This window comes from Ailuropoda melanoleuca, chromosome 7, assembly GCF_002007445.2.
Source record: "Ailuropoda melanoleuca isolate Jingjing chromosome 7, ASM200744v2, whole genome shotgun sequence".
Taxonomy (NCBI): Eukaryota; Metazoa; Chordata; class Mammalia; order Carnivora; family Ursidae; genus Ailuropoda; species Ailuropoda melanoleuca.
Window position 1 is genome coordinate 39,935,329 of NC_048224.1, and position 24,895 is coordinate 39,960,223.

Below are 24,895 nucleotides of genomic sequence, written 5' to 3' on the forward strand. Positions count from 1 at the left end.
GAATAAATAAATAAAATCTTTTTTAAAAAATAATCCTATTTGATTGTACCTTTTCTGGTTATTTGTACTGTGTATATTTGTTTTATATAAGATATTTGTAACTATGAAGTATAAACTACGCACATAATTTTAAATTCGTGTTTTTTCTCCTATTAAAAACAGTACTGTCCTTTCCTCATTGATTTCCCCTCCTCCCCCCACCCCATTGAGACACAGGGAGTCCACAGAGTTTTGTTGGTTTGTTCAGTTTATTTTTGTTGTTGTTGTTGTTTTTCTTTAGTTATAGTTTTAATTGCTTCTATTCCATTTGTGCTGGGTTCTCCCCAGAAACTTACTCTTAGCCTGGCTGTCCTTTTCCTTTACCCTGTGGTTGTTACCATCTTTTATTATTTCTGTCTTACTGTTCTTTCCTTCTGCATTCTGGGAGACCTTTTCATGTTTGAACTCTGTATGACTGGTGAGACTTTAGACGGGCACCTGGCTGGCTTATTTGGGAGAGCGCGCAACTCTTGATATCAGGGTCGTGAATTGAAACCCCACGTTGGGCGTGGAGCCTCCATTAAAAAAAGACTTTTGGCACTTTCATCTCTTCCCTATGGCCTATAATGTTTATTTTAATTTTGCTGTTGTACTTTTGGTTTCTCATGTTCCCTGTTTCCTTTTTCATTTTATTCCATTGTCTTTTCATCCTGGCCAGTTACATATGCTCTGTGCCCCTGTTTCCTAGAGTTTTCATGTGGAGGAATTCTTGTGGGTTTCATAGTAAATTATTTTTAGAGAGAGATTTTTTGTTTCTCTTCAGGATAATTTTCCTCTTACTTGTGGTACACTGTTTTTCATAGGCATCAGGTTATTTTTTTCCCGTTAATTCATCTTCATATTAGGAGCTATCGCTAGAGCTAGTAGAGTCAGATGACAGAGATGTGTAGGCTGCATTTGGCTCTACTCCCTGTCTATCTGGTGAAATTCCTTTCTCGAAGCTGTAGCTTCTGTTGTGGTACCTGTTAGGCACATAGCTAGTGCCAGTGCGCAAGACTGACATGGGACCTTCTTTTACCTCCTGTCCCCTGTGTGCCCTGCTCCCAGGGTTCTTCCCCTCCCCATTTTTATCAGTAATGCTTTGAGGCCTGTACTTCCCAGGATGAACCACTACCAAGGCTCCCTCTCCTGTCTGCTCCTCTGATATTTGGGAACTACAGGCTTTGAAATTGGATTTGGAAATGGAGGCGTTCTTTAAAGGTGTCATTACAGAACTGAGGGACAGATCCTATTCTTCTAGCTGGTACAAGCCCAGAGTCTGGTCCAATGGTTTAAAAATGTGAAAAGCTGGGGCGCCTGGGTGGCACAGCGGTTAAGCGTCTGCCTTCGGCTCAGGGCATGATCCCGGCGTTCCGGGATCGAGCCCCACATCAGGCTCTTATGCTATGAGCCTGCTTCTTCCTCTCCCACTCCCCCTGCTTGTGTTCCATCTCTCACTGGCTGTCTCTGTCTCTGTCAAATAAATAAAATCTAAAAAAAAAAAAATCTTATAAAAAAAATGTGAAAAGGTATCTTCCTTGTTTAGGCAAGCAGAGCTATTCTTTCTCTGAGGTCTTTCATGAAGCAAAGCATAGGCAGTCCTGTGTTCTTAGGCTGACTCTGTCTACCTTGGGGTTACTGAACGTTTCTTCCTAGATTCTGACAGTAGATAAATTGTGAATCTAGGTGATGTTTATTATTTTGTTCACATGTTTATATTTAAGTTGTGAAGTTAGGAGAGGCTATGACAGGGGCTACTAGCCATGTATCTTTTTTTGTTGTTGTTACTGAAATGCTCTTTTTCATTAAAGCTTCCATATGTGTAGTCTATTAACTGTACCTTTCAAATATACTACTGATTTGTTTTTTGTCTCCTGAAGTTTTATTCTCTTGTGCAAAGTCATCACGCCATGCCTAAATATTCCAGGTGATAAATTATGCAATTTGCATAAAAAACTTTGAAGTTTTTGCTGCGGTCTCCTTGGCACTGCAGGCTTCTGGGGGACTTCTTACTTCGTCCTCCTTGACCTAGGTGATGCTAACACAGTATATTCACTTATTGATAACTTTTTAAAAGTTTATTGAAGTATAGTTGACACAGAATATTGCATTAGTTTCAGATGTACAACATAGTGATTGGACACCTCTATATGTTATGCTGTGCTCATTGCAAGTGTAGCTACCATCTGTCACCATACAGCTTTATTTTTTTTTTAAAGATTTTATTTATTTATTCGACAGAGATAGAGACAGCCAGCGAGAGAGGGAACACAAGCAGGGGGAGTGGGAGAGGAAGAAGCAGGCTCATAGCGGAGGAGCCTGATGGGGGGCTCGATCCCATAACGCCGGGATCATGCCCTGAGCCGAAGGCAGACGCTTAACCACTGTGCCACCCAGGCGCCCCACCATACAGCTTTATTACAGTACCATTGACTATATTCCCTATGTTGTACCTGTTATCCTTGTGACTTCCTCATTTCATAACTGAGAAGACTGTATCTCTCATTCCCCTTTACCCTGTCTACTTATCCCCCAATTCTTCTGATAACTTTTTGAGCTGTATGCTTATGGTCATTGTTCATACGTGTTATATCCATCGGTAAAAAGCAACGCCATGCCAAGGGCAAGGCGGTCAGGGTTGTTTGTCCTGGGTGTAGGCAGTAAAAGGATGCACTATCTGTAATGAATTTAAAAATAATAACAAACTAACTACAAGTTTTTTAAAAAGTGTGTATCTTCTTTGCTCCATTGGGTCTTAAGGATTTCAGCTTTAATATCTGTTTGGATTTTAACTTGTAAGAAGAGAAGGATTTTATTGTTGTTATTGTTTGTCTCTGGAATCATTGTAGTGGAAGGTAATTTATATCTAGCAAATTTGAGATACTTTTGTATTGCTTCTGTTGTACCATGGAGTATCTTTATGCTGTCAATTAGATTTCATTTAATAACCTTTGGTGAGTTATATTGGACAATATGGCTGGGTATAATTTGAGTTGGAAAATAGATGGAGAGTTAAATTTCAGCCTAGGGCACAGATTGGCCTTGGAGTTAATTTAATTAATGAATTGTTCTCACTTGTTTCTGGGGGCAACTGCCAAATTACTCACAAGTGATTCCAGGGGGGATGAATAAAGGTTGGTATTGAGGGACAGCTTCATGCTATGGCAGTTGTCCTGTGGACTGCAGATCCCCTGGCTCATCATATGCTGAATGGTTATGGCCAGTGGGTTCAGTGGATACAAGTTTAAAAATACTGTAACCTCCATTCCCCTGGCCTTGTGTTTCTAGGCCCGGGGCGGGGGGCTTTTGTGAGGATGATAATCTCACCTCCCTCTTCATCTAATGGGAGGAACCACCAACCTGATGAAATTGGAAGAGGAAACAACTTTGTGTGGTTTAGACCGCTGTGAAGGTTCTTTCTTCCTGAGCAGGTTTTCCCTGGTTTTCACATGATCTTTACTTTCAAAGGCATTTCTGAGTCCTGATGGGAGGAAGCAGGTTCAATCCAGGCATGAAGAATCTAAGTTTAATTTAGAGGCAAAGTTATTGGGAAGTTACTTGGCTATTGATTCAAGCTATAATTTCCAGTTCAGTCCATTGATTCACATGGTTGATATTCTGATCTCTAGTGTCTTCTTTTCTCATTTGGTTTTAGAGCTCAGAGGGGGTGATAAAGGAGTGATTAATTATTACTCCTAAAAGTGTCTTTAGGTCTGTTTAAAAGTAAACAAACAAAAGCCACCATAGTTTAGTTGTGGTTTGGGTTTTTTTTTTAACCTAATCTGAGAGTCAGCCTTTTACTTGGAGAGTATAAACCATTTACATTTATAATCAAAACTGATGTGTTTGGATGTTATTCCATCAGTTTGATTTGTGCTCTTTGATGTCACCAAATATATTTAAAGTCATTTTTGTCAAACAAGTCTAGTTGATGGCAAGTCTTTTCTGCTAATTAATTCATCCTGTGTGTGGCCTTACACTGCCTAGGCTTTCAAACAATTTGTATCAATAATATTTCACAGATGCTGTTCCAGAGTTGAAAGAAAAGAAGTCACAGCCACCACCAAAACCACGTTCTGGAGCTGTGGCAGAAACATTTAGAATTGTTAAGGACTCTCTCAGTGATGACGTTGTGAAAGCCACTCAAGCAATTTATCAGTTTGAACTCTCAGGTAAGGATGCTATCTGGGAATGTGGCGCTTTTGTGAAATAAAGTAGCATATTTCCCTTGGAAGAAAATCAGCCTCTAGTAGCAATCAGCTTGATAGTTGGCTGTATCCAGAACCCTTACCCAGAGAATGTAGGCATTCAAGAATAGTAAATAACTGCTGATTGGTATTTTTAAGTTAAGATCAGTGCATATGGAAACATGTAAAATAAAATCTCATTACATAGACTTCCAGTGTTAAATAAATTTTGGCATATGTAGTTGAGAGAAAATCCTATTTAGGAGGGCATATGGATCATGACAGGTGGTGTAATACAGTAATGTATCGTCAGCCACGGTACCTTGCCATTTTTATCTTTGAAATTATTCAAGTCAGTCTGCATGTAGTCAGCGTTTTCAAACTTCTCAATCTTTTTCTTCTCAGCATAGTATTAACACATATTACTGATAGTTTTAAGAACTAGCTACTTCAGTCCCATTGAATGCAAACTTTGACATTATCAGTTCTTTTATCCTTTGTCTCCTCTGTTTCCTCTCTTCTTCCTTTGTTCTCCTTAGAGCCCATGGTCCATTGCTTTAATCACTCTCTTCCCTGTATCCTAAATTTCCTGGCCTTTTTGTGCTTATGTCATCACCTGTCAGAAGTATCCTGGGTGAATCACACTATCTGGCTGCCCCACAGTTGCATCCAAGCTGCTCGGTCCTCCTGGGGGAAACGGAGAAAACCCATCACACTACCAGTGGATCTGTAGGAGAAGTTCATCATCGCCCTTCACTGGGGTGTAAGCAGCACCTCAGAATTCTGTATTTCTGTGGTCAGCTTACTGCCTCATTTTCCACAGTGACTATTTTAAAACTTCTCGGTGTTCCACAAATCTCCCATCTCTCCCTTCACCACTTCCCTGCTGGTTTCAGCAGATAATCCCAGAGATCACAGAGACAATAGAAACTTGCAGACAAAGTGCTTCAGCTTCCTGTCATCTGATATCAAATCAGCTGTTACGAGCTTCGTTCTTTCTTCCTTCCCAGTAGAGCAGAGTTCAGCTCTAGATTTATGCATCTCAAGCTTTAATGTTCACACTGATCATCTGGGACCCTGCTAAATGCAGACCCTGCTAAAATGCAGAGTCTGATTCCGCATGTCTCAGGTAGGGTCTGAATTCTGCATTTCTGACAGGACTGCAGTCCATAGATCACACTTTGAGTAGCAAAGTTGTAGGTCCCATTTCCTGTGGCCTCCTCAGGGATTTCGTGCTGTTAATTACGCCCTCTCTCTCACCTGTGTATCCTGCAGCCTGCTGTCTGGTGATAATTTAACATTCTCAAAGTCTATTCCGTCTTTCTTTTTTTTTTTTTTTAATTTTTATTTATTTATTTATTTATAATTTTGTTATGTTATGTTAGTCACCATACAGTACATCATTAGTTTTTGATCTAGTGTTCCATGATTCATTGTTTGCGTATAACACCCAATGCTCCATGCAATACGTGCCCTCCTTAATACTCATCACCGGGTATTAAGCTAGCCTATCCCCCCACCCCACCCCCCTCTGAAACCCTCAGCTTGTTTCCCAGAGTCCATAGTCTCTCATAGTTTGTCTCCCTCTCTGATTTCCCCCCCCTTCATTTTTCCCTTCCTACTCCTAATGTCTTCCATGCTGTTCCTTATGTTCTACGTATAAGTGAAACCATATAATTGTCTTTCTCTGCTTAATTATTTCACTTAGCATAATTTCTTCCAGTTCCATCCATGTCGATGCAAACGGTGGGTATTCATCCTTTCTGATGGCTGAGTAACAGTTCTCCAAAGAAGACATACGAATGGCTTACAGACACATGAAAAAATGTTCAATATCATTAGCGGTCAGGGAAATTCAAATCACAACTACATTGAGATACCACCTTAAACCAGTTAGAATGGCAAAAATTGACAAGGCAAGAAACAACAAATGTTGGAGAGGATGTGGAAAAAGGGGAGCCCTCTTACACTGTTGGTGGGAATACCAGTTGGTACAGCCACTTTGGAAAAAAGTCTGTTCCGTCTTCGAATCCAAACAACGCCCCCTAATCCCACTTCTTACCACCACCATTCCTCTCCCTTTTAGAGCCAAACTTCATTTCATCTAGAGTAACTCTACTCTGGTATCATATTTCTCCATTCCGTTGAACTTGCTGTCACCAAGATCCTTGGTGGGCTCATCAATGGGCCTTTGTCATTTTTACCTTGTCACCACTCTGCAGCATTTGAAGCTGCTGACCGACCGTCCTTGCCTTCTGGAAAGACTCCCATCCTTGGCTTCCCTGACAACAACTATCCTTGCTTTCTTCCTCTGTCTGTAATCATCTTTGTCAGTTACAGACTTGCCCTAGGAAACCTCAATCACTCATATGGCTTCAATGACCATAGGAAATGATTACTTATGCATCTATATTTCTAGCCTAGTCAGACCTCATCTGACATTTTCACTTGATTGTCACAAAGATGCCTCAATCTGAAAATATCTAAAACAGCTTACCATTCCCAACACCTGCCTCAGACACTGCCTATTCAATCCCCTCTATTCAGTAGTCCTCTCTCAGTACAAAATACATCCATACTTACCTGGTCTCCTGAGCAAAAACTAGCAAATCATTTCTTATGCACGCTCCATACGTTTTCCTCATATTCATTTACCGAGTCTTGTGTTTCTGCTTTGAAGTTCTCTTAAAATATGCCTACTTCTCCCTAATCCCACTGCCACAATCCTTAGCCGGGCACACATCCTCAAGTTCCCAGTCTACCCCCAAACTATCCTGACTTGCCTTTTGCATCCTCTTTATCCCTCTCCAAAATATTCTCCACACTGCTGTTAGGGCGATCTATTTAAAATACCAACCTTATGTCATTCTCCTTCCTGGCTTATCCCTTAGGATGAAGTCAGTGAATTTCACATGGCCCACTACCCCCTGCCTCTGGACTGCTTCATGAGCTCATCTCATGCTACTCTTCATTCTCTTTCTACCTTCAGTCCTCCTACAGTTTTTTCAGTTCCTCGTCTGGCTAATTCTTACCTGACTTTTCAATCTCACCTTCCATGGGGCTTGCCTGACTCCACATGACCCCCCACTTCATCTTGTGTAAGGACCACGTTACTGCAGGGTCTTCAGAGCCTAGCCCAGTGCCTGGCACGGAAGTACTTAATAAATATTTACTGAATTTGATAGAGGCCAGCGGGTTTTAGCCTGGAAAACAGCATCATGTAAAATTATTCTAACTGTAGCAGTTAATAAGTTTAAGAAGAACAGGGGTTCTTTGGCATTTTTTTCCCCTAGATGTTTGTTATTTTGTGCAGGCGAAGATGGTGGAACGTGGTTTCTTGATCTTAAAAGCAAAGGCGGGAACGTCGGATATGGAGAGCCCTCTGATCAGGCAGATGTGGTGATGAGTATGTCTACTGAAGATTTTGTAAAAATGTTTTCAGGTGAGTTTTCAATTTTATTGATTTACTGATTGTTCAAGAAAAATTTGGTTCTAACTTTATTCCTTTCCACATAATCAAGACTTGCATTTGTAGCAGTGGCGGCTTAGCAGCTAATGGTGTTAAAGAGCACATGGTCCTCAGAAGGTGCTTCTTACTCTTCAGCCAGCAAGTGGGAAGTAGAAGTCAGAATTTCCTTTTTGCATGACTGAGAAGCCCCTAAGATCATCTTGGGAATAGAGAGGTAGTTCAAAAGGACTCCTCGGTGGACTTTATTTCTACTAGTTGGACTAAACAGCCTTTCCAGTAACGCCCGGGACACAGGAGGTGCTGACCTCAGCTGCACCTCATTTATTGAGAGCAAGGTCCTGCTTCGATCTTGCCACGACTGTAATAGGCAACAGAGGCCATCTCCCATGGCCCCAGGATCCTGCTGTCTGTGGGACCCCTAACCAAGGAAACTTCTGCATAGTTTTCAGTTCTGCCCATGTACCTCTAACTGTGCCAAAGAATTTTAAGGGTAATTTTTTTCTATTTTCTACTCTCAGGACACTGTTCCAAATGGTAATTATCACCTTACTCAACAACACCCTAAACTGAAACATTATAACATTCTAATAAAAAAAATTCACTTAATCTATAAATGTAATTCATTCTTTGTTCTCTCTTAATCTTCGAAAATTGAAGATCACAGTGTGTACCCTGTGCCCTGTAGATCTTGCTTTCCAATTCCTTTTTTTTAAACATTTTTTTTAAGATCTTATTTATTTATTTGACAGAGAGAACATAGCAGGCGGAGCAGCAGGGAGAGGGAGGGAGAGAAGCAAGCTCTGGGCTGAGCAGAGAGCCCGATGTGGGGCTTGGTCCTAGGACCCTGGGATCATGACCTGAGCTGAAGGCAGATGCCTAACTGACTGAGCCACCCAGGCGCCCCCCCTCTTTTAAAAAGATTTTATTTATTTATTTTTGAGTAAGAGAGAGAGCGCACAAGCAAGGAGGAGGGGCAGAGGGAGAAGCAGATTCTCCGCTGAGCAGGGAGCCAACTGCGGAACTTTGATCCCAGGACCCCAGGATCATGACCTGAGCCAAAGGCAGATGCCCAACCCACTGAGCTAGGTGCTCATTTCTTTCCAGTTCTAATCCAGGATGCTAATGGCCTACATAGTATCTGAGCCAGTCTGTGTATGTTACTAATCATTGAGGTCTCGTCAGCTTTTCCTTTTTTTTTCTTTTTTTTTTCTTTTTTTTTTTTTTTTTTAAGATTGATTTAGTTTGGACTGCGAGAATTGGGGTAGGGGCAGAGGGAGAGAATCTCAAGCAGACTTCCCGTTGAGTGTGAAGCCTGACTCGGGGCTCGATCCCAGGACCCTGAGATCATGACCTGAGCTGAAATTAAGAGTCAGCCACCTACCTGCCTGAGCCACCCAAGTGCCCCTAAGCAAAATAAAGATACTACTTTATCACACTACTGAGAAATCAGCCATTAGTTGGTTTTGGTTTAGAGGCATATATATTTCTGTGAATGTATATTAATATACACATGTGCTTATAAAAACAGGATTATAGCATTACTTCTGTTTGGTAATCTTTTTCACTCACACATTATAACATCTTCCAGTGTTAACAATTATCTCTTTAGTCATTTTCAATAGTATCTTTAGTGTTTTAGTGTTCCAACAACTATGTCCTCATAAAACTTAAAGTGCTTTGTACATACTAGATGCTCAGTAAATGTTGGAACATTTATATTTTATAAATAATATTTTGAATTTAAAGATCATTTAAAATAAAAATTGTCAGTTTCTAAACTGAAATAACAATAATTAGAGCTAATATGCGTTGTATGATTACTATGAGTTAAGCAATACTCCAGACAATGCTTTGAGATAAAATATTTTCTCCATTTTATAAAAATGAAGACCGAGGCACTGATGGATTAAATAATAAACTCAAGGTCACACAGTGAAGAAATGTTGAAGCCAAAATTTGAATCCAAGCTAACTCTTAGGCTCATGCTCTTTCAATCATTATGCTACTCCACCCTCCAAAGGTGAAAGAGTCAAATGACTTCTTTAATTTACATTTTATTTATGTAACATCAACCTATAATAATGGGCATTCCATTTATATCTTTCTGTGAATGTGCTCCTGGATTGACTAGGGGAAGTCAGATAAATAAGTAAAAAAAAAAAGTATTCTTACAAGGTTTCTTATAGCAACAGTGAGTTTACTCCTGCTGCTTCTTATCCTTTTGTTCCTATTCTTTATCCCATCTGCTTTCCTTGGAAGGGGCACAATTGAGACCCTATATCCTAGTTTGGTTTCTCTTTTAAGAAACCAGAGCCATTCCTTTTTTTTTTTTTTTAAGATTTTATTTATTTATTGGATGAGAGAGACAGCCAGCGAGAAAGGGAACACAAGCGGGGGGAGTGGGAGAGGGAGAAGCAGGCTCCCAGCAGAGCAGGGAGCCCGATGCGGGGCTTGATCCCAGGACCCCAGGATCACTCCTTGAGCCGAAGGCAGATGCTTAACAACTGAGACACCCAGGCGCCCCACCAGAGCCATTTCTGACCTAATTTATACAGTGGATACTTTATAAATAGAAAAACTTGAAGCAACTAGTGATCATCTAATCAAAATCTCCTTTTGGCCAGTAGAGGCCACTGTAGGGTAAAGCATTAGATGGAAAGGCACTAAATTGTACAACATTACCTGTTTTATATATAGGGAGGAGATACTATGCATAGGATATTGTGCTTACTAGCTATTTTTTTAAGTTATTTTTTTAAACCGTTTTATTGAGGTATAATTTACATATCATAAAATCCACCCAGCATAGATTCATAGAGTTGTACAACCATGACTTATGATCCAGTTTGAGAAATTTCCATCACCCCAGAAAATTTTCTCATGTCTCTTTGTAATCATCCCCCATTTTACCCTCAGCTGGCCAAACACTCGTTTGCTTTCTGTCCCTATAGATTTCTGGAGAGTTGATGTAAATGAAATCAAACAGTATGTAGTCTTTTGTATCTGGCGTCACTTACCATAAGGCTTTTGTGATTCACCCGTTCATGTTGTAGCTTGTATCAGTAGTTCCTTTGTATTGCTGAATGGTATTCTTCTGTGTGGGTGGGTATGCTACATATTACTTATCCACTCACCAGATGGTGGACATTTGGATTATTTCAAGTTTGGGGCTATTATGAATAATGCTGCTCTGAGTTTGTATGGTCATACATGTGTTTGGGTGGACGTATATTTTCATTTCTCTTAGATAGATTCCTAAGAGTGGAATTGCTGGGTCATATGGTAAGTAGATAACTTTTTGAGAAACTACCAAAGCGTTTGCTAAAGTGGCTACACTGATTTTACATTCTCATTAGTAATGTATGAAGTTTCCAGTTTCTCCAAATTTTCACCAAAACCTATTTAGTGTTTTTTTTTCACAGCTTTATTGAGGTATACTTGACAAAAACTATATATATTTAAGGTATAAAACATACATACATTGTTAAATTACTATAATCAAGCTAATTAACACATTCACCATCCCACATAATTACCTTTTTTATGTTTGTAGTGAGAACATTTTAAGATCTACTCTTAGCAAATTTCAAATATGCATGCAGTTTTATTAACTATAGTCATCATGCTGTACATTAGATCCCCAGGAATTATTCATCTTATAGCTGAAAGTTTGTACTTTAACCAACATCTCTCCATTTCTCTTACTCCCAACTCCTGGCAACAACCATTGTACTCTGTGCTTTTGGATTCCACTGTAAGTGAGATCACAGTGTTTGTCCTTCTGGGTCTAGGTCCATCCATGTTGTCACGAATGGCAGTGTCTTTGCTACTACAGCCGTTCCAGCGAGTGTGGGGTGCTATCTCATTGTGACTTTAATTAGTATTTCCTTAATGTTGAGCATCTTTTCATGTGCTTAATAGCTGTTTACATTGATGAACTGTTGAAAACTTTTGCTCATCCTTAAATTGACTTGTCTTTTTATTATTAAGTTGCAAGATGATAAATTCTAAATGTATGTGATTTGCAAATATTTTCTCTCAGTCTGTGACTTATCTTTTCATTTTCTTAATGATGTCTTTCGAGTTACAAAAGTTTTTTAGATTTGATAAAGTCTGATCCAGCAATTCTTCTTTTATGGTTTGTGCTTCTTCCCCTGAGTATTTCATTTTTTATGCTATTGTGAATGGAATTATTGTCTTTAATTTTATTTTTGAATGATCTGTTCCTAGTATACATAAATACAGTTAATTTTTGTGTATTGATTTTATATCCTTTGAAAAACCAGTGAAGCCATTTGGGCCTGGGATTTTTTGTAGGAAAATTTTTAATTATTAATTCAATTTATTGTTATATGTAACAGTAGCTTTTATTTTTTTAACAGCTTATTGAGGAATAATTCACATGCCGTACAGTTCATCCATTTTAAGTGTACAGTTAAATAGTTCTTAGCATATTCACAGATGTTTGCATCCAGCACCACAGTTGTTTCTATAATGTTTTCATCACCTCAAAAAGAAACCCCGTACCCATTAGCTGTGAGCCCCATATCCCCCATCCACCTGTCTTCAGCTCTAAGCAACCACTGATCTACTTTTTGTCTCTATAGATTTCCCTTTTCTGGACTGTCATCTGAACAGAATAGTGGACTTATGTTTTCATTTCTTTTGTTTTGGTGGGTCATGTGGTAAATCTATGTTTAACTCTTGAAGAACTGCTAGACTTTTCCACAGCAGCTGTACCATTGACAATCCTACTAGCAGTGTATGAAGGTTTCTGTTCCTTTGTATTCTTGGCTTTACCAGCACTCCTTATTTTTGTTTTGTTTTAATAGCCATCCTAGTGGGTGTGAAGTGATACAGCATTGTGGTTTTGATTTGCATTTTCCTAATGACTAACGAAGTGTTCAGCATTTTTTCATGGCTTATTGGTTACATGTACATCTTCCTTGAAGAAACGTCTGTTTGGGTCCTTTGCACATTTTAATTGGGTTGTCTTTTTTTTTTCTTTTTTTTTTTTACTGAGTTTTAAGAATTCTTTATATATTCCAGATATAAAGAAGGATATCCTTTATGAAGTGTATTATTTGCAGATATGTTCGCTTAGTTTTTTGGGTTATCTTTTCACTTTTTTGATACAGTTTGAAACTCAAAGGTTTTAAATTTTGATGAAGTCAGTTTGTAGTTTTTTTTTCTTTTGTTGCTTGTGCTTCCATTGTCATATCTAAGAATCTTTGTGAAAAAGATTTGCGATTCACTTTTTTTTGAGGTTTTGTTTTTTTGTTTTGTTTTTTTTAGAGAGAGAGTGGGGGAGCAGAGGGAGAGGAAGAGAGAGAATCTTTTTTTTTTAAGATTTTATTTATTAGAGAGAGAGAGCATGAGTGGAAAAAGAGGGGCAGAGGGCAAAGCAGACTCCCTGCTGAGCAGGGAGCCCAAGGCAGAGCTTGATTCCAGGACCCAAGATCATGACCTGAGCCGAAGGCAGCCGCTTAACTGACTGAGCCACCCAGGGGCCCCGAGAGAGAATCATAAGCAGAATCCACACCCAGTGCAGAGCCTGATGTGGGACTCAGTCTTACAACCCTGAGATCGTGACCTGAGTCAAAATCAAGGGTCAGACACTTAACCAACTGAACTACTGAGGTACCCCAGAGGGTTTTTATTTTTAATTTATATTTTTAAAGACTTATTTATTTTAGAAAACACAGCGGCGAGGGGTAGAGGGAGAGAGAAACTCGAGCAGACTCTGTGCAGAGCATGAACCCAACATGGGGCTCGATTTACAACCCCAAAGTCACGACCTGAACCAAAACCAAGAGTCTGACATTTAACTGACTGCACTACCCAGGTGCCCCTATTTTTATTTTTTTAAGATTTTATTTTTTAAAATAATCTCTATGCCCAACAGGGAGCTTGAATGAACCCTGCAATCAGAAGTTGCATGCTCTTCTGACTGAGCCAGCCTGGTGCCCCTTTTTTGATGGTTTTTAGATTTAGCTCTCACATTTAGGTCTCTGACCCATTTTGAGCTAATATTTGTATATAATGTGAAGTAGAAGCCCAACTTCATTTGTTTGCATGTGGATATCCAGTTAGCACCATTTAAGTAGACTGTTCTTTTCCCATTGAATGGTCTTGGCAACCTTGTTAAAGTTCAGTTGACCATAGATGTTTGGGTTTGTTAAACCCATAAATATAGAGGTAAAGTTAATATAGAATTACCACATGACCCAGCATTTCCACTCCCATTTTCAAAAGAAAATACTCAAGTTTGAATATATGCATGTTCATAGCAACACTATTCACGGTAGCCAAAAGTTGGAAACAATCCAGATGGCCATCAACAGATGAATCAATAAACAAATTATTGTTGTGTGTGTGTGTGTGTGTGTGTGTAATGAAATGTTATTCAGCCATAAAAAGAATGAAGTACTGATTCATCATACAATGTGGATGAACCTTGAAAACTTAATAAGTGAAAGAAGCCTGACACAAAAGATGACATATTGTATGAATCCTTTCATATGAAACATTAGAATAGGTAAATTCATAGAGACAGAAAGCTGATTGGTGGTTGCCAGGGTCTAGAAGGAGGGGAAGTGTTAATGTATAGTGTGTACAGGGTTTCCTTTTGCGGGGGGGATAGAAGTGTTTTGGGACTAGATAAAGGTAGTGGTTGTACGATGGTGGTGGTAAATGCTACTGAATTGTTCACTTTAAAATGTTTAATTTTATGTCATGTGAACTTCACCTCAATTTTTAAAGTGCCTATTTTTTATTTTATTAAAAAAATTTAATCTCTATACCCAACCTGGGGTTCGAACTCATGACCCCAAGATCAAGAGTTACACACTCCACCAACTGAGCCAGCTAAGTGCCCCAAAGTCTATATTTTTTAAAGGTGTTCTTTGGCCTTTCCCCCTTCCACTGCACAGAGGTGATCACCTTCAGGTCTTTTTGGTATCTCTTTCATTATGTGACTCCACCTTTTTCAATGTGATCACATTTCTCCATGTTAGATGTATACTTACACTGTTTTGTTTAGATTCACTAACCTAAAGGCTGGTAGGTGAGATTTAAGTTCTCTTCTAGCACCTTGATTTTGCTTTACCTCCCCCTTACCCATCCCCCCAATATAATTATATCACCATTTTTGCTTAAATCAATACTCTGTGTTTAGGGGCGCCTGGGTGGCTCAGCCGTTAAGCATCTGCCTTAGGCTCAGGTCATGATCACAGGGTCCTGGGATCTAGCCCTGCATCGGGCTCCCTGCTCAGCGGGAAACCTGCTTCTCCCTCTCACACTCACCTTGCTTGTGTTCCCTCTCTCGCTGTCTGTCTCTGTCAAATAAATTAATAAAATCTTAAAAAAACATCAGTACTCTGTTTTAAATAATGGTGATTCTGGTGTAGTTTGCTGCCGAGTCGAATAGTATACTATTATTATGTTTCCTCTCAGAGAACTTTTCTTTTTCCTAGACATAAATAATCGTCCTATTTTTTCCCCCACTAAAATAGGTATAAAGAAACTAAGCAGAATCTTCCTATACTCTTCCCACAAACTTCTGATCAGTTTTCCAGTCTGCCAAATATGTGAGGTTACCTGTAGGTCTGATTTTTTCCTGGAGCCCTTTGTCTTGTTATAATAGATAGATATGCTGGGGCGCCTGGGTGGCACCGCGGTTAAGCGTCTGCCTTCGGCTCAGGGCGTGATCCCGGCGTTATGGGATCGAGCCACATCAGGCTCCTCCGCTGGGAGCCTGCTTCTTCCTCTCCCACTCTCCCTTGCTTGTGTTCCCTCTCTCACTGGCTGTCTCTATCTCTGTCAAGTAAATAAATAAAATCTTTAAAAAAAAAAGGTAAACACATTGATGCTATTAAAAAAAAAAAAAATAATAGATAGATATGCTTATTAAGCCTGCTACACAGCTGTGATCCTAGAAATTTTTAACCCTCTCCTGCACTGAATCTCTTTATTTCCTGTGTCCCATGTTCTTTCTTGGTTTACATCCTCTTTTGGTGGCACACATTCTCCAGTAGCTTTATGAGAAAGGATACATAAGAGGTAGTATTTTGTGAGTATCTAAAACTACTTGTATTCTACGAACAACATTGTTCGGTAGAGCTTTCTGGGTTGAGACTCATTTTTCTTCAGAATTGTAAAGCCAAGGGGAGCCTGGGTGGCTCAGTCAGCTAAGCGTCTGACTCTTGATTTCAGCTCAGGTCATGATCTCAGGGTTGTGGGATTGAGCCCCACATTGGTCTCCACGCTAAGTGTGGAATCTGCTGGAATTTCTTCCCCTCTGCCTCCCCTTCTGCCCCTTCCCCTGCGCACATGCTCTCCCTCTCTCTCTAGTAAAAACAGATAAATAGAATCTTTAAAAAAAAAAAAAGGAAGAAAGAAAAGAATCATGAAGCCATTGCTTCATCTTCTAAGATTACCATTGAGAATTTTATACTATTGTTTTTCTTAATTTTTTGTATCTATCCCCCCCCCCTTTCCAAAAGCTTTGGAATCAGAATGCTCTCTTTCTCTGTAGTGGCTTGAAAATTCATGATGATGCAAGGTGGTGTGGTCTTTTTTTCTTTCTTTCTTTCATTTTCCTGGGTACTTGATTGGCCCCTTGGGAATGTATCATATGTTATTTCTTTGGTAGTTCTCTCAGTTCCCACTTTCTGGAGGAGACATTTGATCTTTGATTCGATCTTTGACCATCTCTTTCTCTTATTGCATATGTCTTTATATAACCTTTTTACTTTGGGGAGATTGATTCACCTTCATTTTACCTACTATCTATTTTTAAATAGTAAGGAGAAACTTTATTTGTAAAGAGTATTATCGGGAGTGGTACATGGAGAGAGATTATTGCAGTAGTGGGAGGGGGGCGGTAGCAATGGAGAAGATTGACTTCTGTGACCAGAAGATCTGCAAGTGCCTCTTGCCTATTGTATTTTAATATTATCTCTCAAATTTTTAATTTCTAGGAGTCACCATTGTGGTCACTGTTTCTTCCTCTCTTACTGCCCTCTTTCCAGTCACTGGATCCCATTTCATTCTTCTACTGCTTCTCTCTCTTCCTCTCATTCTCCTCCCCTACCCCTTTAAGTCATCTCGTCTGTTGCTCCCTCTTTCCTGTGCTTCTCTTCTTCCCCCTTTCGCTGGCGTTCTGTTCTTGATACATTGCTGTTATATCTTATCGATAGGGATGTGAACTGTGAAATTTTTTATTTTTGGTTTACTTTGTTTTAGCTTTCTTCAGTTCCTGCCAAATGGCTTTTATCTGTTTTTGTTTTTTTGTCTCCATTTGATGTCCATCCATCTTTATAGGCAGGTCTCCATAAAGCTGGTGGAAGCTGTGTATGTGTGACCATGGCTCGTGGACTGGTGGGTTTCACTGTAGGGTGACAGAACAGGGAGCCAGTTTTTCAGCCAAAGGGCATCCAGATGTCAGTGTTTGTAAGTTTCTGGAGGAGCTGTTCTGTTCCTGTAAAGAACAAAGATTTTCCAGTATTTTTTATGTAAATCAAAACTATCCCTTAGTTTATTATTTGTAAATTTGGGTATTTTAACATCACATTTCCATGGAATAATGCTCAGCTGTTTATTCACTAAAGAACTGGACTTGATTCTTTTCTATCCCTAAGCAATCTATAATGCTTTGTTACAACCCCTACATAGAATAATTTAAAGGTGTTTAATATCTCAACATACATAAATACACTAACCCACACATTTTTTTTTCTACAAAGAGCCCATCTGTGTGTGGCCCAGTAGAAGTTTACTAATGCACCAGACACATGTTATACCTGCTGGAGATATGATCTGTATATAAATTGGCATCATATGGCTCAGAAAACTATAAATAAGAATGAGGGGTGCCTGGGTGGCTCAGTCGGTTAAGCATCCCACTCTTGATTTCAGCGCAGGTCGTGATCTCAAGGTCATGGGATCGAGCCCCAGGTTGGGCTCCATGCTCAGCACAGAGTCTGCTGGAGAGTCTTTCCTTCTTCTTTACCCTCTGGCCCATCCTCTGCTCACGTGTGCATGTTCTCCCCCTCTCTCTCAAATAAATAAAATCTTAAAAAAAAAATCAGAAACACCTGGCTTTGAATTGTAATGTGTCATATACAAGCCGTCTGACATTGGGTAAGTCAGAATCCTCTGTGAGCCTCGGTTTCCTCATTAATTCCACCGTGTGCCTGACCCTGTACTAGCACTGGAATTAAGAGTAGCAGATAAAGTCCCCCCGCAATGGAGCTTCTGTTCCTTTTATGTTGTTGTAACTACAGTTCTGTTGTAATGCTCACGTCTTACATCCTGGTATTTCTGTGGTTAAAATACTGCTAACATGCTTTTGTTGTCTGTACACTATGTTTTTAATAATTTCTTAAGAATCTTATATGCATTTATATCTTTTGATTTTTTGAATCTGAACCTGAAATGCTAAAAGTTTAATGAACTATAATAGATGGGAAATTTAAGTATTTGTTCACTACAATTCATCTGAGGGCTATGTATCCTTTCATGTACTGTAACTAGTATATAAATGTTGCCTCTTCAGCTTTTTGGTATAATCTTTTGCTGTTTGTTTTTACATTATCTCTCATATTATAAGATATTGTTAACTTCTAAGTCTAGGAATTGGGATTCCCAAGATACTGATAAAAAAAATATATATGGAATAGAAATCTGTGTGCTTCAGAGGTTTATAGAACTCAAGAAGATTCTTTTTATAATGCATGTTCTTGAAGTGGTATCTCCCTAAGGGCACTAATGGATGCTTTTTCTTCCCTCATTTTCTCATTTTAGGGAAACTAAAACCAACAATGGCATTCATGTCGGGAAAATTGAAGATTAAAGGAAACATGACCCTAGCAATCAGATTGGAGAAGCTAATGAATCAGATGAATGCCAGGCTGTGAAGGAAAAGGAAAAAAAAAAAATGTCAATCACTAAGCTCAAAAAGTAAAAGAGATCAACAGTTAAAATCTGTTTGTTTTTTTCCCTTTTGTATTATAAGGATATGCAAGTTTGTTCTGGAAAAAATAGAATTTCTGTATCTATAAGACTTGAAATTGTAATTAAAACAGCTAGCTAATCAAACATAAGCTTCATTAAGTGGAATTGTAAGACAGTCTGCCTATCGAATTTTGTGAGTTTTGCCGTCTGAGAGCTAGATTTCATTCACTGTGGGAAAGGTATGATGAGCAACTAATCATGTTCAAGCAGTAAAATTAGCTCTTTTCAACACTTCTTCCCTTACAAAAGGTGGTTAGTCTGTTTTAAATTTTTCGGTTTGGGATTTATGCTAATGAAATCTTAATGGTATTTTAGATTTTTATATACTTGTTTTAAGGAAGATCTTCTACAACCCATTTTCACAGAAATCACATAAGCTGCCCTAATACTGTTTGTGAAGACTAACGAAACAAAGATGGTTTTTCATTCTAACTAGCTTTCCAGGTGTAAGTTACCTATTATTAATGTAATTCCGCTAATGTAATTCAGTATTATCCTCTTGTTAAATGTGTAAAAATATCTTAAAATAAAACAATTTCTCCCCAGAAGGATGCACTCGGTCACAGTGTTTTAAAGAGAACGTCAGAGTAGATGGTTGTTAAACGCTGAATTGTAAACCTCCCAGACTCATTTGTTGAAATCCTAACACGCACACGCACTCCCCTGTCTCCACACATACCTCAGACTTTCCTTATTGGAGATATGGCCTTGAAAGAAGTGATTAAGTTACAGTGAGGCTTTTAGGGGGGGCTCTAATCCAGTCTGACTGGGGTCCTTCTAAGAAGAGGAAATTGGAGATAAACGACCAGGCATGTACACACAAAGGAATGACCATGTGAGGACCAGCGGGAAGGCAATCATCTCTAAAGCAAAGAGAGGCCTCAGAAGAAACCACATCTACCAAGACTCCTCTTCAGAACTGGAAGATGTCTGTTGGTTTAGCCACCCAGTCTGTGGTATTTTGTCTTGGCAGCCCCAGCAAACTCCCTTTGTTTTCCTTTTTTTTTTTTTTTTTTTTAAAGCTAAGGTTTAAAATAAAGTCCTTTCCCTTCACTTTAATCAGTTAAAAATACTTGCTCAGTGTAATTCTTTTACTTCTCATCTTCCATTCTCTAATATTACTGTGCTTAATTCTGACATTTCCTAGAATCGTAATATTAGAAGCATTTAATGTCTATTTTACAAATGAGGAAACAGGATCAGAGAATGGGAAAAGACTAGCCCAAGGCCAAAATTAACAAAATCCCTATCCAACAAAAACCTCCCAGGACATAAGCCTTGAATAGAACCTGAAGACCTTACCTCTCCATCCAGGAAGCCCAGATGGATTGCCTTTGGGGTGACAGCCTCACGACTCCCTTTGCATCTGCCAGACATTCCGAGCTATGTGAAGATCCTGGTCAAGTCTTGCCAGCAGGCTTGTTTTCTACTGAAGCTTATTAAAGGGGTCTGTCTTTGCGTTCTCCAAATGGTCTCAAAGCTTTGGGAAAATAAATATTGTGAGACAGGAATTCTGGGTTCTGGTCACTAAAACATGAGCTTTCTTACTAAGAGGCTTTGGGATATTGGGGAAAAAATATTTTCACAGGGCCCTGGTTTTCCTGTCTGGAATTGAGGGAATTGGATTAGGTCATCTGCAGCCCCTTTGAGCTCATTATTACTAAGAAGTACCAAACAATTTGCAGTATCCTGTCAGAAATAAAGGTAGCCACACCTAGATTCCTGAAGCCTTCTCTTGCAACATCTCCCTGATACCTTAATGAATTCACGTGTTCCCTTTCCATGGATCTTGCCCATTAACTGTACTGAAGTTGTAGAACTTCCCAGAAGTTTTGGCCATTTTGTGCCTTGGCCAGCAGCCAGTTGAGCCCTATTAATGAAATTAAATGGTATGGAGGGAAATCAAGGCCATGGGTCTTGTTAGTGATTGAGTGAAGTTAGTTAGACATTATTTTTAAGAGGGTTTGTTGCTAGTAATCCTGTATTTCAACAAATCCACTTATATAGTGCCTCTTAAATAAACTTCTTAAGTAGAAGAAAAAAAGTATTTTTCCCTCTCTATATCAAGTTTTCAGCTGGGGTCCTGTAAATTAGATTAACAAAAGATAGCTTAACAAGAGAAGAAGAAATTGAAGTTTACTAACGTGCATTACAAATATACCTGGGAGTATTCAGACATGAGTACCTCCACGGGGTGGTTAGAACTTGAGCTTATCTAACATCTTAACAAAAGAACGATAAATTTTTAGAGAAATAATACAAAAGAAAAGAACTTTGAGTTTCTAAAGTGGCAAATTGTGCAAAGGAAAATAATGTGGTATTAAGTTTAGTTTTAGAAGAAACTGCCAAACTGTCTTCCAAAGTGGCTGTACCATTTTGCATTCCCCCCAGCAATGAACTTGTGTTCCTCTCACTCAGCATTCCCCTTCAGTATCTGGTACTGTCTGTGTTGTGGGTTTTGACTATCCTAACAGGTGTGTAGTGGTATCTCCTTTTAGTTTGCAATGTTGAACATCTTTTCATATGCTTACTTGCCTCTGTATCTTCTTTACTAAGGTGTCTGTTAAGGTTTTTGTTCCAGTTTTAAGTTAAGTTGTTTTCTTACTGTTGCATTTTAAGAGTACTTTGTGTATTTTGGAAAACAATCCTTTATCATATGTCTTTAGCAAATATTTTCTCCCAGTCTGGGACTTGTTTTCTTATTCTTTTGACATTGCCTTTCCCAGAGCAGAAGTTTCTTTTCTTTTTTTTTTTTTTAATCTTTTCAAGTTTATTTATTTTAAGTAATCTCTACCCAGTGTGGGGCTCGAACTCACAACCCCGACTGAGATCAAGAGTCGCGTACTCTTCTGACTAAGCCAGCCAGGCACCCTGAAGTTTTTCATTTTAATGAAGTCCAGCTTAGCAATCATTTCTTTCACAGATTGTGCCTTTGGTGTCGTATCTAGAAAGTCCTTGCCATACCCAAGGCCATCTAGGTTTTCTCCTGTCATTTTCTAGGAATTTTATAGTTTTACATTTTTACATTTAGATCTGTGATCCATTTTGAGTTAATTTTTGTGAAAGGAGTTAAGTCTTTGTTAGTTTTTTTTGTTGTTTTTTTTTTTTTTGGCATGTGGATATCCAGTCCCAGCACCATTTGGGTTTTTGTTGTTGTTGTTGTTTTGTTTTGTTTTTAAAAGATTTCATTTATTTATTTGACAGAGAGAGACAGCCAGCGAGAGAGAGGGAACACGAGCAGGGGGAGTGGGAGAGGAAGAAGCAGGCTCCTAGTGAAGAAGCCTGATGTGGGGCTTGATGCTAGAACGCTGGGATCACGCCCTGAGCCAAAGGCTTAACGATTGCGCCACCCAGGCACCACCCAGGCGCCCCCCAGCACCATTTGTTGAAAAGACTGTCTTCTCCTTTGTCAAAGATCAGTTGACCGTATTTATGTGGGTCTATTTCTGGGTTCTTTATCCTGTTCTACTGATCTATTTGTTTATTCCTTCACCAATACCACACTGCTTGGTTACTACCGCTATATAGTGTTGGGAGTCAGGAAGTGTCAGTCCTCCAACTTTGTTCTCCATCAATACTGAGTTGGCTACCCCGGGTCTTTTACCTCTTCGTAGAAGCTTTAGAATCAGGGTGACCTGGCTGACTCAGTTGGTGAAGCATGTGTCTCTTGATCTTGGGGTTGTGAGTTCAAGCCCCACATTGAATGTAGAGCTTACTTAAAATAAAAAAGAAAAAGAAAACAAAAGTACAAGTATTTCTCAATTTAAAAAAATTTAGAATCAATTTGTTGATAGCCACAAAATAATTTGCTGGGATTTTTGATTGGCATTGCATTGAATCCATATATCAGTTTGGGATAAACTGATGTCTTGACAATATTGAGTCTTCTTATCAATGAATATGAACTATCTCTTCATTTATTAAATTGTTCTATGATATCTTTCATAAGAGTTTTGTAGGTTTCCTCATATGGACCTTGTTAGATTTTGTTAGAGTTATACCTCGCTATTTTGAGGGGTGCTAATATAAGTGGTTATGTGTTTTAAATTTCAAATTTCACTTCATTACTGGTATTTGGAAAGTGATTGACTTTTTTATATTAACTTTATTTCCTACAACCTTACTATAATTATTAGTTCCCAGGAGAGTTTTTGTTTTGTTTGTTTTTGGGGGGTTTTTTTGGGTCAATTTTTTCAGGTTTTCTACAGAGACAATTCTGTCATCTGTGAACATAGTTTTATTTTTTCCTTTCTTTCATTTTCTTTTGTGGTGTTATTGCATTAGCTGGGACTTCCAGTATGATGTTGAAAAGCATTAATGAGGGGACATCCTTGCCTTGTTCATGATCTTAGTGAGAAAGTTTCTAGCTCTAGGGTTTTTGCAGATATTCCTCATCAAGTTGAGAAAGTTCCCTCTATTCCTAGTTTACTGAGAGATTTTGTCATGAGTAGGTGTTAGATTCTGTCAAATGCATCTATTGATACGATCTTCTTCAGCCTGTTGATGTGGTAGATTATTTTCAAATATTGAACCAGCCTTGCATACCTGAAATAAATCCCATATGGTTGTTTTTATATAAATGTTCATGCCCCCCCCCATTTCATATGTTGAAATCCTAACCCCCAAGACAATGGTATTAGGAGGTGGGGCCTTTAAGGGGTGATTAGGTCATGAGGGTGGGGCCCTCGTGATTGGGATTAGTGCCCTTAATAGACCCCAGAGAGCTAGCTGGTCCCTTCTACCATGTGAGGACACAGTGAGAAGCTGCCATCTATGAACCAGAAATCAAGTTCTTACCATATGCTGACTGTGTGCCTTGGTCTTGGACTTCCTAGCCTCCAGAACTATGGGAAATAGCTACCCAGTCTCTGGTACAGAGGATCCCTGATTTAATGATGATCCAACTTAAAATTTTTCAACGTTATGATGGTGTGAAAGTGCTAGACATTCACTAGAAAGACACTTTGAAATTTGAATTTTAATGACTTCCTGGGTTAGTGATGTGTGGTATGATACTCTCTCATGATGCTGTTCAGTGGCAGTTAGCCACAGCTCCCAGTCAGCCACTTGGTCAGAGGGTAAACAACAGATACACTTAAAAACCATTTTGTACCCATATAACCATTCTGTTTTTTCACTTTCAGTATAATATTCAATAAATTACATGAAATATTCAACACTCTATTATAAAATAGGCTTTGTGTTAGATGATTTTGCCCAACTGTAGGCTAATGTAAGTGTTCTGAGCATGTTTAACATAGGCCAGGCTAAGCTAGGGTGTTTGGTAGGTTATGTGTATTAAATGCATTTTTAACTTATGATCTTTTCAATTTACAATGGGTTTATTGGGACAACCCCATGGTAAGCTGAGGAAGATCTCTGTGTGGTTATGGCAGCCTGAACAGGCTATGACAATTGTGGCATATAGTTATTTTTATACATTGTTGGATTCAATCTAATATTTTGTTGAGGATTTTTGTATCTATGTTTGTGAGAGATACTGGTCTGTAATTTTTTTGTAATGTCTTTGTCTGGTTTTGGATTAGGGTAATGCTGGCTTTGTAGAATGAATTGGGAATATTCTGTTTCTGTCTTCTGAAAGGGACTAGAGACAATTGGTATAGTTTCTTCATTTAAATGTTTGTTAGAATTCACCAGTGAGGGGCGCCTGGGTGGCTCAGTCACTTGAGCATCTGCCTTCAGCTCAGGTCATGATCTCAAGGTCCTGATCCAGTCCTGCATCAGGCTCCCTGATCAGCGGGCAGTCTGCTTCTTCCTCTCCATCTGCCTCCCCCTTGCCCTGCTCTCATGCTCTCTCTCTCACTCTCACTCTTGCTCTCTCTCACTCTCACTCTCCCTCTCTCTCAAATAAGTAAATAAAATCTTTTTAAAAAAATGAAGGCTCTTTAAAGAAGATTTGCTGTTTTTCTTGCAGGCAGATGGAACATAGAACGATCATCTTGATCCTCCTGGTTAGTGAAATAGTTCAGGGTGTTTTAGGCATTGTTAGTGCTGTTTCTGATTTGCTTTTACTCTCAGGGTATAGTTCTTCAAGAGTCTCAACTGAGAGCCCTTGTGTACCAGGGCCCCTCCTTCCTGTTTAATTCTTTCTAGCACTATGAGACAGCTAAGTGTTACTGCTTAGTTTTTGTTTCTTGGGTTTTTTTGTCTAAGCAGTTGGTTTCCTGGCTTCTTGCCTCTTGCG

At 39.1% G+C, this 24,895-nt stretch overlaps 1 protein-coding gene across 6 annotated transcripts in view; it reads left to right on the forward strand.

The window, feature by feature from the left end:
• The window catches only part of HSDL2 (hydroxysteroid dehydrogenase like 2), a 75,375-nt gene extending 56,137 nt beyond the window's left edge, over window positions 1-19,238 (forward strand). For 5 of the 6 annotated variants that reach the window (XM_034664292.1, XM_034664293.1, XM_034664294.1 and 2 more), the window contains 3 exons: window positions 4,041-4,190; window positions 7,519-7,647; window positions 18,481-19,238. In XM_034664292.1, the coding sequence (XP_034520183.1) occupies window positions 4,041-4,190; window positions 7,519-7,647; window positions 18,481-18,593 (392 nt within the window). In that variant the 3' untranslated portion in view covers window positions 18,594-19,238. Of the gene's footprint in view, window positions 1-4,040; window positions 4,191-7,518; window positions 7,648-7,726; window positions 8,282-18,480 lie in introns of those variants that run through there. The other variant, XM_034664296.1, reaches the window with a different exon arrangement.
• The last annotated feature ends 5,657 nt before the right edge of the window (window positions 19,239-24,895 follow it).